Genomic DNA, 15,254 nt, shown 5'->3' with positions numbered 1-15,254 from the left:
TGCCAGGCTGTGGGGAAATGGGCACTCCACTACTGCAGGCAAGGCAAACTGGCATAACTGGAATCTGGCAGAACCTCACAGAACTACATCTGCACTCACCTTGTGAACCAGTGGTCCCACTTTTAGGAATTTACCTTGAAAAGACACTTCTGACGATATAAAAATGTATGTGTAAAAGGTTATTCATTGCGGCTTTGTTTGTAAATGTAAATAAAATATTGGTGAAGGAATCTAAATGCCCAGATATGGGAGAATGGTTGAATTAACTATGGTATATTCACATGTGAAACACAATGCAGCTGTTAGGGGAAAAAAAAACCCAGGATGGAGTGATTTCTAGTATACGCTCTCAGGTACAAAAAGCAAAGTGGAAAACTGAATTTATAGTGTAAAAAAAAAGAAGAATGTGTATGTATCTGTGTACATACATTTGTGTAAAAGAAACATAGAAATGATAAATGAGAAACTAGGGCGGGCATGGTGGCTCACGCCTATAATCCTAGCTAGCACTTTGGGAGGCTGAGGCAGATGGATCACCTGAGGTCAAGAGTTCGAGATCAGCCTGGCCAAAATGATGAAACCATGTGTCTACAAAAATTAGCTGGGCGTGGTGGTGCACAATTGTAATCCTAGCTACTCGGGAGGCTGAGGCATGAGAATTGTTTGAACCTGGGAGGCAGATGTTGCGGTGAGCCCAGATCACACCACTGCACTCCAGCCTGGGCAAAACAGCAAGACTCCATCTTAAAAAAAAAAAAAAAAAAGAAAAGAAAAGAAACTAATGAGATTTATTCTCTACAAGGGGCTGTAGCACAGAGTAGAAAAGAGAGAGGAAGTAACACTGCTTTGTATAGTTCTGACTTTTAGGACCATGTTAATGGTTCAGCACTCAAAGCAGCAAATAAATACAATCAACAAGGATTTGGGGAGAACCAAAATGGAAGACAAACAAACAAATGAAGCTAACTATATTACAAATGATTAACATCACCATACTGAAATCTGAGTGGGGGAAGAAAAGAACTAAGTAACTTTGAAAAACATATTTTGAATACTTTAAAGACAAGAATGTTCACAAAAACTGTACTTTTAGTTGTAGATTTTTCACAGGAGTATGAGTTAGAACTTCTGAAATTATGCATTCTGGGATTTACACTAAGTTAATATCTAGTGGATAAGAGGTAAGTTTCTCATTGTCAAAGAGTTTCAAATAAGGGGGAGAATAGCATGAACCCTATGGTGCTGGAATGGAATCGGAGGAATCAATATGAATTCACAGGTTTTAATGAATGTATATAAATAGATATAATAACAGCTCAATATATGTATACATGTTAATGCATACATATAATTCCTAGCTCTGCCACCTGAGAGGGCCCAGAAGCAATGAAACCCTCATACAAAAGAGCACACTTAGCACCCAGAAATTGGTCTCTATATACCACCTCCAACAAAAGGAACCAGGGTTCCTGGGAGAAACAGCTGATTCCAGAGCTGGGGCAGGGGAAGGACATAATAAGCCAGGAATACCTGAAGGTTCCAAAAGAGTAAGGAAGTGCTCATAAATGTTGGAGACATGTCAAAGGGACACAGGCCCAACTTGAAGAGGCTCTCAGTGGCCAAATACAGTGCACTTTGAGCAACAAAATGAGATTACAACCCATAGAATAAAATGAAGGTCCAAGAGTACACAGTGATATAAATCACTGAGTAACACACAGGGGAGAAGACAAAGTTCTTTTTTTTTTTTTTTCTGAGACAGAGTTTCACTCTTGTTGCCCAGGCTGGAGTGCAATGGACCAATCTCGGCTCACCGCAACCTCCGCCTCCCAGGTTCAAGTGATGCTCCTGCCTCAGCCTCCCTAGTAGCTGGGATTACAGGCATGTGCCACCATGCCCAGCTAATTTTGTATTTTTAGTAGAGACGGGGCTTCTCCATGTTGGTCAGATTGGTCTCAAACTCCTGACCTCAGGTAATCTGCCCGCCTTGGCCTCTTAAAGTGCTAGGATTATAGGCATCAGCCACTGCGCCTGGCCCACAAAGTTCTTTCTTAAAGTGGGTTTCCATCTAATAAATACACAAAAAAATAGAAAAATCACTGTTTTGTAAACATCACAGTAATAACTTTCTGACAAACAAGCATCAATAGATACTTAAAAAACAAAAAACAGGCCGGGTGCAGTGGCTGACACCTGTAATCCCAGCACTTTGGGAGGCCAAGGCAGGTGGATCACAAGGCCAGGAGTTCAAAACCAGCCTGGCCAAGATGGTGAAACCCCATCTCTACTGAAAACTACAAAAGTTAGCCAGGCGTGGTGGCAGGTGCCTGTAATTCCAGCTACTCAAGAGGCTGAGGCAGGAGAATCACTTGAACCTGGGTGGCAGAGGTTGCAGTGAGCCGAGATCATGCCACTGCACTCCAGCCTGGGAAACAGAGTGAGACTCCTCTCAAAAAAAAAAAAAGTATGATGAAAACCAGGATATTTACATAGTATCAAAGTTTCTCTCCACAAAATACTTACTAGTTACTAACAGAAAAACAGTAACTTTATAGTAGAGAGCTGGCAGACACCACCTTGACCATATGATAGAAATTACCACCACCAATACGGAGAAAAAACAACCTGTTCCTCCAGATATGATGTACAAAGAGAACCCAACATTATTACTCTGTTGAATTCTTACCAAAAATACATAGTTAAAATTTAATCATGAGGAAACACACAAAAAAACCAAAGTTAGGACATTCTACTAAAATATCAAGGTAAAGAAGGATAAAGCAGACTGGGCATGGTGGCTCACACCTGTAAGCCCAGCACTTTGGGAAGCCAAGGAAGGCGGATCACTTGAGGTCAGGAGTTTGAGACCAGCCTGGCCAACATGGTGAAACCCTGTCTCTACTAAAAAAACAAAAATTGGCCGGACACAGTGGCTCATGCCTGTAATCCCAGCACTTTGGGAGGTCAAGGCGGGCAGATCACCCAAGGTAGGGAGACCAAGTTAACACGGTGAAACCCCGTCTCTACTAAAAAAATACAAAAAAATTAGCCGGGCGTGGTGGCAAGTACCTGTATTCCCAGCTACTCAGGAGGCTGAGGCAGGAGAATTGCTTGAACCTGGGAGGTGGAGGTTGCAGTGAACCCAAGATTGCATCATTGCAATCCAGCCTGGGCAAAAGAGCGAAACTCCGTCTTAAAAAAAAAAAAAAAAAAAGAAGAGTGTCTTAAAGGAAGAGTAATAATCAAAATATTTGAAGTGATTATCTCTTACTTGTATTTTCTGATTTTTGTTCAATGAAATGATCACTGTACTGTTATACTGAATATTAAATGTTGAGGCCAGGCGCAGTGACTCATGCCTGTAATCCCAGCACTCTGGAAGTCCGAGGCAGGCAGATCATTTAAGGTCAGAAGTTTGAGACCAGCCTGGCCAACCATATCTGGCTAATTTTTGTATTCTCAGTAGAGACAGGGTTTCACCATGTTGGCCAGGATGGTCTTGATCTCTTGACCTTATGATCTGCCTACCTTGGCCTCCCAAAATGCTGGGATTACAGACATCAGCCACCACGCCTGGCCAACCTAAGAGTTTTAAAAGCAAGAGAGTGATAAGTAACAATAATTTTTTTTTTTTTTTTTTTTTACACAAAGTCTTGCTTTGTCGCCCAGGCTAGAGTACAATGGTGCGATCTCAGCTCACTGCAACCTCCACCTCCCGGGTTCAAGTGATTCTCCTGCCTCAGCCTCCCAAGTAGCTGGGATTACAGGCGACCACCACCATGCCCAGATTATTTTTGTATTTTTAGTAGAGATGGGGTTTTACCATCTTGGCCAGGCTGGTCTTGAACTCCTGCCCTCGTGATCCGCCCGTCTCTGCCTCCCAAAGTGCTGGTATTACAGGTGTGAGACACTGTGCCCAGCCAATAACTAAATTTTATCAAGCACTGACCATGTGCCTGTTACACCTTTAGCTCAATTTTTACAATTCCATTTAGTGGACATATTATTATTATCCCCATTTTACTAAGGAAACTGAGGGCAAAATAAATAACTTGTCCAAGTTACAGTTAATACGTGGTAAGAGAGAGGTTTGAACCTTGGAATGGGAACTCTACAGCCAGGGCTCTGAATCCCTGGGACTCAATGTAGACCTCAGGTTTGGACAAAAATCTATGAGTACACTGTCGAAGAGAAGCAGGGTGAAGGAGAACAGAGGCACAGAGGACGGCAGGAAGCCCATGGAAGTTCAGGCAGAACATGACAAGGGTCTACATCATTTACCCATAATGTAATTTCAGCTTTGCAGGAGTTTGCCACATTAAGGCAAATAATTCCCTTTAAAAATAGAGCCTTCTTTCAAGAATTTGGTGACACAATAGGAAATTTGGAGTAAAGAGTGCTGTAATGGTGCTCATGGAGCTTAAAGTTCTAAATATCATTTTCTCTAGCAAAGAAACTGGCAATCTTAGTGAATTTCAGGGACCTGAAGCAGCAGGAAAATGATTTCTGTTGTTGCCTGTGAAAAAGTAAGCACAATATGTGTGACTAGAAAAATACGAGGGGAGGCCGGGCGCGGTGGCTCAAGCCTGTAATCCCAGCACTTTGGGAGGCCGAGGCGGGTGGATTACGAGGTCAGGAGATCGAGACTATCCTGGCTAACATGGTGAAACCCCGTCTCTACTAAAAATACAAAAAAAAAAAACTAGCCGGGCGTGGTGGCGGGTGCCTGTAGTCTCAGCTACTTGGGAGGCTGAGGCGGGAGAATGGCGTGAACCCGGGAGGCGGAGCTTGCAGTGAGCCGAGATCACGCCACTGCACTCCAGCCTGGAAGACACAGCGAGACTCCGTCTCAAAAAAAAAAAAAAAAAGAAAAATACAAGGGGACAGTGATTTTGTACAATGAGAACACAGATTTTAGTTTTCACTTTATGGCCAACTTAGTAACATACAGGAAGAGAAAATTGCCCTAAGTTTTGGGCATATAACAAGTACTCAGTAAAACACCTATGGTATCAAACTGAGTAAGTCCAGTTTACTAATCAAATTCTGCCGTAAAAGTCATATACAGCGTAATATGGTGAATTTTTTATTTTTTTAAGAGACAGGGTCTCACTCTGTTGCCAGGGCTGGAGTGCAATTGTACGATCATAGCTCACTAAAGCCTTGAACTACTGGGCTCAAGAGATCCTCCCACTTCAGCCTCCTCAGCAGCTAGGTCTACAGCCACCACATCTGGCTACTATTTAAATTTCTGTAGAGATGGGGTCTCACTCTGTCGCTCAGGCTGTTCTTGAACTCGTGGCCTCAAGAGATCTTCCCTCTTTGGCCTTCCAAAGGGCTGGGGTTACAGACGTGAGCCACTGTACCCAGCCAAGATGGTGATGATAACTTCCAAAAATATTATTTCTGCTTTCAAATTTCTAATTCTAACTAAGAAATTCTTATTTCCAAACCAACAATAACAACAGCAAAACAATCCTGAACAAAACATTAAACAAGTAAAATTAGGATTATCAATATTTGAGATACTTCAGTTTCTTATACATTGCTTACCTTCAGTAGATTTCATAAGGTTTAACACTACAGCATTCTGTGAAGCTTATCATCTATCTTATAGAATAAGATGTTATTAACTGGGACTCCATTAGGAAGGAATTTGTGATATTTGTTGGGATGAAATTTACATTTGTACTATTATGAATACAAGCTTTACCAAACAAATTTGAAAAGTAAAATTAGAAGGAAACATTTTAGGAAACAAATTACATGACCTCAACATATTATTGTTATTCAAGATAGAATATACCATAAATAATCATAATTTATTATTGGAAACAAGTGACCCAAATCTCTACTTGAATATGCTTTATTAGAAATTACTGACTGAACAATTTAACTATTTTCTATTGATATTCCGTAAATCAGACTTTTCTCTATCAGACTTTTCTTCAGTCTATAATTCAGACTAGCTTCACTTTTCCCCTATCAAAACATAAGAAAATAAATTTTCAGAACATGGCTGGGTGGGGATTGGGGAAGAAGACTGCAAAGGGAGACAGATGAGAATTCTTGACTGAGATGTGGTTGAATCTCAATGCTTTTATTTTACCTTTCTGAGACACAGAGACCCTGGCACTTCCTCTGTGTTGCTGACACTGTTTTCTGATACTTCACTGACATCTCCATTCGCTCTTTTCATTGCAGGGCTTCCACAGTTTTCCAATGCAGAGATGTTTGTGAGAGTCTCCTTAGGATAAAGCCTTCTTGGTGCTGCTTTTCTTGAAATACATTCCAGGGCCTGGCCGGTTATATTTTTGCCAGCCTTTTTCTTAATCAGATCTGACCTGAGGTATTAATAGGCATTAAATGAATGAACTGTTTATTGTGAAATATATTTTTTATATAACTAATGGACAATGTGGGATGACAATGACAGCACTGGATTAGGGAATATATTGAAATGCATGGAACTAAATTGTTGCTGGTTAAAATTTATATATATGATGATTTGTAAGTTCTCTTGACAGACGAATCTTTCAGTAAAGCAACTCACTGTGCATAGAATATCTTGTGATATGGTAACAGGAACAAGTTAGAGGAAAAGTCAAGCAAATTACTATACATCTATATGATAAAATTGTGTACAGTCATTGAGAATCATGTTTTCGGCCGGGCACAGAGGCTCACGCCTGTAATCCCAACACTTTGGGAAGCCAAGGTGGGTGGATCATGAGGCCAGGAGTCCAAGACCAGCAAAGCCAAGATGGTGAAACCTCGTCTCTACTAAAAATGCAAAAAAATTAGCCGGGCGAGGCGGAGGTTGCAATGAGCTGAGATGCTGCAACTGCACTCCAGCCTGGGTGACAAAGTAAGACTCTGACTCAAAAAAAAAAAAAAAAAAGAAAAATCATGTTTTCAAGTCATTATCAGTGATATTGAAACATACCTGCAATACCAAAACCGCATATGCTCTATGATCCTAATCTTGTTTTAAGATACAAGTATAGGCCGGGCGCGGTGGCTCAAGCCTGTAATCCCAGCACTTTGGGAGGCCGAGACGGGCGGATCACGAGGTCAGGAGATCGAGACCATCCTGGCGAACACGGTGAAACCCCGTCTCTACCAAAAAATACAAAAAACTAGCCGGGCGAAGTGGCGGGCGCCTGTAGTCCCAGCTACTCGGGAGGCTGAGGCAGGAGAATGGCGTGAACCCGGGAGGCGGGGCTTGCAGTGAGCTGAGATCCGGCCACTGCACTCCAGCCTGGGCGACAGAGCGAGACTCCGTCTCAAAAAAAAAAAAAAAAAAAAAAAAAGATACAAGTATAGACTGGGGGAAGTGGCTCACTCACATCTGTAATCCTAGCACTTTGGGAGGCCGAGGAGGAAGACTGCTTGAGCCCAGGAGTTAAGAGACCAGTCTGGGCAACATGGTAAAACCCAATCTCTACAAAAAACACAAAAATTAGCTGGGTATGGTGGCAGGTGCCTGTAGTCCTGGTTACTTAGGAGGCTAAGGTGGAATGCTTGAGCCTGGGAGGTTGAGACTAAGGTGAGCCATGATTATGCTACTGCACTCCAGCCTGGGTGACAGAGTGAGACCCTGTCTCAAAAAATTTTTTTTAAATTTGAAAATCCAAGTATACACAAAATTAAGTCTGAAAGAAAATGCAGTGAGCCAGAATGTTAACAGTGGCTATCTCTGGGTGATACAATTATGAGTAAGTTTTATTTTCTTCTTTGTACTTTTCTCTATTTCCCAAATTTCCCGAAATAACTTTTACAGTAAAGCATCCTTCTTCCCCCAAAAGAAATTAAGAAAGAAAAAAAAGTCAGGTGCAGTGGCTCACACCTGTAATCCCAGTGCTTTGGGAGGCTGAGGTGGTGGATCACGAGGTCAGGAGTTCGAGACCACCCTGACCAACATAGTGAAACCCCGTCTCTACTAAAAATACAAAAATTAGCCAGGCGTGGTAGTGCACACCTGTCAACCCAGCTACTAGGGAGGCTGAGACAGGAGAATTGCTTGAACCCAGTGGGTGGAGGTTTCAGTGAGCTGAGATCATGCCACTGCACTCCAGCCTGGGCAACAGAGTGAGACTCTGTCTCGAAAGAAAGACAGAAAGAAAAGAAAAGAAAAGAAAGAGAGAGAGAAAGAAAGACAGAAAGAAAGAAAGAGACAGAAAGACAGAAAGACGAAAGAAAGAAAGAAAGAGAAAGAAAGAAAGAAAAAAAGCAAGCAAGCAAGCAAGCAAGCAATAGCTATCCCTATATCTGAGCAAAAGTTCTAGGAAGTGAATATAGACTTTCCTATGAAAACACTATGTTACTATTAAAAAAAAAAACAACTAAAGGCCCAATGTGGTGACTCACACCTGTAAACCCAGCACTTTGGGAGGCTGAAGCAGGTGGATGGCTTGAGCCCAGAAGGTTGAGACCAGCCTGGGCAACATGGTGAAACCTGTCTCTACCAAAAAAAAAAACTACAAAAAATTAGCTGGGTGTGGTGGCACATGCCTATGGTACCAGCTACTTGGGAGGCTGAGGTGGGAGGATCACTTGAGCCAGGGAAATGGAGGCTGCAGTGACTCGAGTTTGCGCCACAGCACTCAAGCCTGGGCAATGGGAGTGAGACCTTGTCTAAAACAATAATAACTGGGCCGGGCGCGGTGGCTCAAGCCTGTGATCCCAGCACTTTGGGAGGCCGAGACGGGCGGATCACGAGGTCAGGAGATCGAGACCATCCTGGCTAACACGGTGAAACCCCATCTCTACTAAAAAATACAAAAAACTAGCTGGGCGAGGTGGCGGGCGCCTGTAGTCCCGGCTACTCGGGAGGCTGAGGCAGGAGAATGGCGTAAAAACCCGGGAGGCGGAGCTTGCAGTGAGCTGAGATCTGGCCACTGCACTCCACCCTGGGTGACACAGCGAGACTCTGTCTCAAAAAAAAAAAAAAAAAAAAAACAATAACAACAACAACAACAACAACAAATAAAAACCTAAAAATTGGAATTGTGTTCTGGGACACAACACAGATAAACCAGACAGTCCTGTTCAATTCTGATCAGAAGAGAAAAAGCAAATATCTGACACAAGATTGGTGATGTTTCTATGCTACAGGTAAGCTTCACTACAGCTCTTCCGTATTCAGCCAAAATTTGTTATCTAATATTTCACTCCTCAATTGTTTCCTGAGCGAATGCCCGTGAATTACTTCAGAATACGATTATGATGGCTTATCCCAATTAATAAAGAAGTTAAAACACGGTCTTACCTTTTTCGTTTCTGTGAAAGACACAGTGACTGTGGTGAAGATGCTCTACTTGACTCATCAGCTAATGTGGCCAAAATAAAGTTAGCTTCCACTAACATATCATCAATACTTAAAGCCAGAGGTCTAAAAAAGCCAAGTCAGAGCAACAGTGATACTCATTTTCTGATGGACATTAGAAACACATTAGAAATGATACTTAATTCTGGACTAAAAAGAAACAGGGGAGGCCGAGGCAGGCAGATCACCTGAGGTCGCGAGTTTGAGACCAGCCTGACCAACATGGAGAAACCCCGTCTTTACTAAAAATACAAAAAAAAAAAAAAAAAAAAAAATTAGCCAGGCATGATGACACATGCCTGTAATTCCAGCTACTCGGGAGGCTGAGGCAGGAGAATCACTTGAACCTGGGAGGCGGAGGTTGCAGTGAGCCAAGATTGCACCATTGCACTCCAGCCTGAGCAACAAAAGTGAAACTCAGTCTCAAAAAAAAAAAAAAAAAAAAAAAAAAAGAAACAGTAAGGCCGGGTGCGGTGGCTCATGCCTGTAATCCCAGCACTTTGGGAGGCCGAGGCCAGTGGATCTCTTGAAGTCAGGAGTTCAAGGCCAGCCTGGCCAACATGGTGAAAGCCCGTCTCTACCAAAAATACAAAAATGAGCCAGGCGTGGTAGATGCCTGTAATCCCAGCTACTTGGGAGGCTGAGGCAGGAGAATTGCTTGAACCCGGGAGGTGGAGACTGCAGTGAGCCAAGATCATGCCACTGTACTCCAGCCTGGGCGACAGAGCGAAACTCCCGTCTGAGAAAAGGAAAAAGAAAATTAAAAATGCCATGTTTCAGCATCTTTCAAAATTTTAGTTTGATAAGTATTAATAGTAAAGTTTAGGTATTCCTGAGGTGTTAATTAATTTCAAAGTGATCCAAAGGGTTTTGTTATTGATATGAAACAAACTCAGAAAAATTCTCAAGGACCTACTTCCCAGGAAAGTCAAAATAAATGGATATAGGAGCATGTGTAGCTTCTGAAAATGTCAGTATTCCCTGAAAAAAGAAAAGCAGAAAAAAACTTGAAATCCTTATTAAAAACTTACAGTGAAAATTTGAATTTTAATTTGACACAAATCTTTACCTTCAATTCTTTGAAACAAAACGTTATCTCAGTGTCCATTCCAATTTGAAAGAAGTCAAACTCATCTGAGCCAACAAACATCTCACTGTACACAGCATTGCTCAAATCTGTTTAACATTATGGGAAAATAAAGAATAAAATTAGTTCCAGAGATGAATTCAGAGGAAAAAAGAAATGTTTTGGTCTTCCAAATCCCATCCCATTTCCTCCTACCCTACCTACCCTAACTCCCCAACCTGATATCTGTATGCTATTTTTAAATGCCTTTGTTCAAACAGAAATTTAATATTTTACATTTCTCTTAAACTCGCCAATGATTTAGGGTCTATAAATCCATTTCACATAAATCAAACTGTTTATGTTTAAATATCAGATTTCTTATCTAAGTTAGTTAATTTTTTGTTTTCTTCTTTTTGAGACAGGGTCTTGCTGTATTGCCCAGACTGTAGTGCAGTGGCATGATCACAGCTCACTGCAGCCTTGACATCCTGGGCTCTAGTGATCCTCTGCCTCAGCCTTCTGAATAGCCAGGACTACAGACATGTGCCACTTACATGCACATTTTTAAATGAAAGTATGATCTTACCCTACATACCATTTTATAATCTACCCAACAATATATCCTATTTTTCCATGTCAATAAGCACATTTTTGTAATTATTTGTGTGTGTGTCAATGTTTTGTGCTTTCCACTATAAAACTGCTTCATTAAACCTCTCTGATATATACTTTCAGAGAGAGAGGGATGTATTTATACATACACATATAACATTACTTTAATTTTATTATTATTATTTTTTTTTGAGATGGAGTCTCACTCTGTTGCCCAAGCTGGAGTCCAGTGGTGTGATCTCAACTCACTGCAAGCTCTGCCTCTCAGGTTCAAGCAATTATCCTGCCTCAGTCCCCTGAGTAACTGGGACTACAGACACACACCACCATGTCCAGCTAATTTTGTATTTTTAGTAGAGAAAGAGTTTCACCATGTTGGCCAGGCTGGACTCAAACCCCTGACCTCAGGTGATCGGCTTTCTTTGGCTTCCCAAAGTTCTGGGATTACAGGCATAAGCCACTGTGCCCAGCCCATTAATTTTTTTTGAGACAGGGTCTCACTGTGTTGCCCAGGCTGGAATACAGTGGCATGATCATAGCTCACTTGCAACCTTGAAATCTTGAGCTCAAGTGATCCTCTTGCCTCAGCTGCTACAGCATGGACTGCAGGTACATGCCACCATACCTGGCTAATTTTTAATTTTTGTAGAGATGGGATCTTGCTATGTTGCCCAGGCTGGTCTGAACTCCTGGCCTCAGGCAATCCTGCCTCAGCTTCCCAAAGCACTGGGATTACAGGGGTAAGCCATTGCACCTGGCCAATGTTACTTTTAATAGTTTCATAGTATTTAATTATCTTCACTCAACCTACTGTTGTGAGATCTAGAGTATAGAAGGAAATACACCCAACTATTAAAAGTGCTTATCTCTGTATAGTGGGATATCAGGTGACTTAAGAATTTTTTTTTGTATTTTTAATTTTCTTCAATGAATATCAACTGTTGAAGTAATAAGAACAAAGATTGAGTGACATATATATATTTATTATTATTATTATTATTATTTTAGACAGAGTCTTGCTCTGTCACCAGGCTGGAGTACAGTGGTGTGATCTCAGCTCACTACAACCTCTGCCTCCTGGGTTCAAGCGATTCCCCTGCCTCAGCATCCCAAGTAGCTGGGACTACAGGTGCACACCACCATGCCCCGCTAATTTTTTGTATTTCAGTAGAGACAGGGTTTCACCATGTTGGTCAGGATGGTCTCGATCTCCTGACCTTGTGATCCACCTGCCTCAGCCTCCCGAAGTGCTGGGATTACAGGCGTGAGCCACCGCACCCGGCCAAATGGTATATTTTTTAAAGAATCAAACAATGTCTTAAATATACATTCATCTCCAACAAGAAGGCTCATGTCACTCCCAATATACTAGCACAGAAGAAGTTTAATAATAAGATTAAACAACTAGATTGCCAGTCAACTGTAACTATAACTTCATTAGAAAGCTACTCACAAGGGACAATTTCTCCTGGTTACTAAATGGCCATTTTTATTCAGAGATGGCATGATGGTACATAAAACAGACCCTTTCACTAGGCAATTTGTGACACCAGGCAAGCCAGTTTCTCTGTGCTTCAAATTGTTTTTGTTTTTGTTTTTGTTTTTGAGACAGGATCTTGCTGTGTTGCCTGGGCTGGAGTGCAGTGGCACAATCATGGCTCAAGCAATCCTTCCACTGCAGCCTACCAAGTAGCTGAGACTACAGGTGAGCACCACCATGCCTGGCTATTTTTCTTATGTTTTGTAAAGATGAGGTGTCACTATGTTGCCAAGGCTGGTAAGTCCCCTCAAGTGATCCTCCTGCCTCAGCCTCCCAAAGTGTCTAACTGCTTCGTATGTGCTTTATATGTACTTTCAATTTCTTCATATGTACTGGGGATAATAATAGTACCTACATACATCTTAGAGTTATTATGAAGATCAAATGACTTCATAAATGTAAACTATTTAGCACAGAACTTGGCACAAACTAAACACTACAAAAGTCATGTGACCCAACTTAAGCCCTGGTTCTACTGGTTTTTCACTTTAAAATAATAGTTCTTTCCTTTGTATCCTCTCCTTACTGCTGTCACCAAAAACACATTATCTAAGGTCAGAGAGTCTCAAACAGCTTGTTGTGCCAAAAGACCCTAGCAAATTTTCTTTTTTATTTTATTTGAGACAGAGTCTCTGTCGCCCAGGCAATGGAGTGCAGTGGTGCAATCTCGGTTCATTGCAACCTCCACCTCCCAGATTCAAGCAATTCTCCCGCCTCAGCCTCCTGAATAGCTGGGATTACAGGCCCGAGCCACCACGCCCAGCTAATTTTTTTATTTTTAGTAGAGATTGGTTTTCGCCATGTTGGCCAGGCTGGTCTTGAACTCCTGACCTCAGGTAATCCACCCACCTCAGCCTCCCAAAGTGCTAGGATTACAGGCAGGAGCCACAGCACCTGGCCCCATTCTCCTAATTTTAAAATGACCTGAATTTCAAAGCCAAATATTTTAATTGCTGATTGTGTTAAACTTGTTGGATCTCTTAAAACTTTTTCCAACCTTTCTAAATCTTACTGCTTTTTAGACAGGAATAAAATTATGCCACTAATATTTGCAGTATGGTTAGTAATCAAGAGAAAGAAAGTAATAACCCATCAAAACACCATTTCAGATACAATCCTTACCCATTGATTCCTCATTAGAACTCTTGAGGCAAAAATTCAGTGGAGTAACAGCAAGAGTAACTTCCTCTTGACTTGATGTAAAAAGAACAATGGCATCAGCAAGCAATCTATAAAATGTAAACAACAGTATAACATTATTTGAAAAACAAACAGAAAGACATAACTTATTAACTGGGACTCAAATCTCTAATCTGGAAATAAATAATTACGTGGCCTGGGTTTACAAAAATTTACCCAAACTCCTATCTTCTTTCTTATACATAAGCTGCTATATTTTCAGCTTATTTTAAAATTATAACTTCATTTGAAGGCCAAGAGAATAGCAAAATATATCCTTAATAAAACACATGAATGCTGCAGTACAAACAAAATTCCAGAATAAAATATCTTTAATTCTATGTTTTTGTATGCCCAGTCACTTACGCCCCAGCTCATACTGTAAAGGGAGATATTGCAAAGTGAAGCTGTTCAAAAACAATTCAGGTGAATTACGCTGGAGACCTAGATGAGGGGGCAGAGGTTTCTAGGCAGCCTGCTGTCTATATTCTTTCCCTCTGTTCCTTTCCTCAACTGTTACCCATTGCTTTCAAGCTTCTCTTGACATCCCAAACGCCCTTTTATTCTGGCTCCTTTTTTCAAAACAGTTTTATTGAGATATAATTCCCATATGACATAATTCACAGATTGAAAACTGTTTGATTTGCATTTCCCTAATGACTAATGATGTTGGGCATCTTTTCAAGTGCTTATTGCCATTTTCTTTGAAGAAATGACTATTAAAATTCTTTACTTATTTTTTATAGCTGGGTTGTCTTTTTATTATTGTATTAGAAGTTCTGCACTCCTTTTGACATTGAAGTATTATTAAGATAAAAATAAAATTCTTAGAATTTATGTAATCTTGGTGTTAATCTGATGTTAGACATTGGTTTCGCAGTGTTTCTTGATATCAAAATGTCAGGAACACCTACAAAATTCATTTGGGAACTTTTCCAGTGTTAAGCAGGGGCAGTTATAGAAGATACCAAATAATCTGATACAAAAAAATGACAACATGAAGGAAGGAAGGACCAGGTGGGGTAGCTCACACCTGTAATCCCAGTACTTTGGGAGGCTAAGGCAGGTAGATCACTTGAACTGAGAATTTTGTCTCAATCAGCCTGAGCATCATGGCGAAACCCTGTCTCTACAAAAAATACAAAATTTAGCCGAGCATGGTGGCTCGCACTTGTAGTCCCAGCTACTCGGGAAGCTGAGGCACAAGAATTGTTTAAACCCAGGAGGTGGAGGTTACAGTGAGCCAAGATCACATCACTGCACTCCAGCCTGGGTGACAGAGGGAGACTTTGTCTCAATAATAATAATAATAATTTTAAAACAATATGGATAAAATATATTTTGGCTCACAAAGTAATGTTAATGTTTAATGCTACAGCTAAACTGAAAACTGGATGCACTTTCAAATAACAAGTTCCAATTTTCAAATTTCAAGACAAATATGCCACACTATCTAGAGGAAAAAACTGTTAATACTTAGGGCCAAAATCATTTCACATAAAAAATGTTAAAATTTCCTCAAGTTC

General features: G+C 41.0%; 1 protein-coding gene across 8 annotated transcripts in view; it reads right to left on the bottom strand.

Moving 5' to 3' along the window:
* Positions 1 to 15,254, bottom strand: part of RAD9B (RAD9 checkpoint clamp component B) — a 36,880-nt gene that overhangs the window by 9,682 nt on the left and 11,944 nt on the right. For 6 of the 8 annotated variants that reach the window (XR_013401392.1, XR_013401394.1, XR_013401393.1 and 3 more), the window contains 5 exons: positions 13,672 to 13,778; positions 10,398 to 10,504; positions 10,245 to 10,309; positions 9,272 to 9,394; positions 6,110 to 6,344 (listed from right to left, as the gene is read on the bottom strand). Coding sequence is in view for 5 of the 8 variants with exons in the window: in XM_028829863.2 (XP_028685696.1) it covers positions 6,110 to 6,344; positions 9,272 to 9,394; positions 10,245 to 10,309; positions 10,398 to 10,504; positions 13,672 to 13,778 (637 nt within the window). In the remaining 3 variants the exon portion in view is untranslated. Of the gene's footprint in view, positions 1 to 5,854; positions 5,983 to 6,109; positions 6,345 to 9,271; positions 9,395 to 10,244; positions 10,310 to 10,397; positions 10,505 to 13,671; positions 13,779 to 15,254 lie in introns of those variants that run through there. The other 2 variants (XM_028829859.2, XM_077955074.1) reach the window with 2 other exon arrangements.

Source organism: Macaca mulatta, chromosome 11 (genome assembly GCF_049350105.2).
Source record: "Macaca mulatta isolate MMU2019108-1 chromosome 11, T2T-MMU8v2.0, whole genome shotgun sequence".
NCBI classification, from domain to species: Eukaryota; Metazoa; Chordata; class Mammalia; order Primates; family Cercopithecidae; genus Macaca; species Macaca mulatta.
Note: the sequence above shows the minus strand (reverse complement) of the source record. Positions and strands in the feature narration are given on the sequence as shown.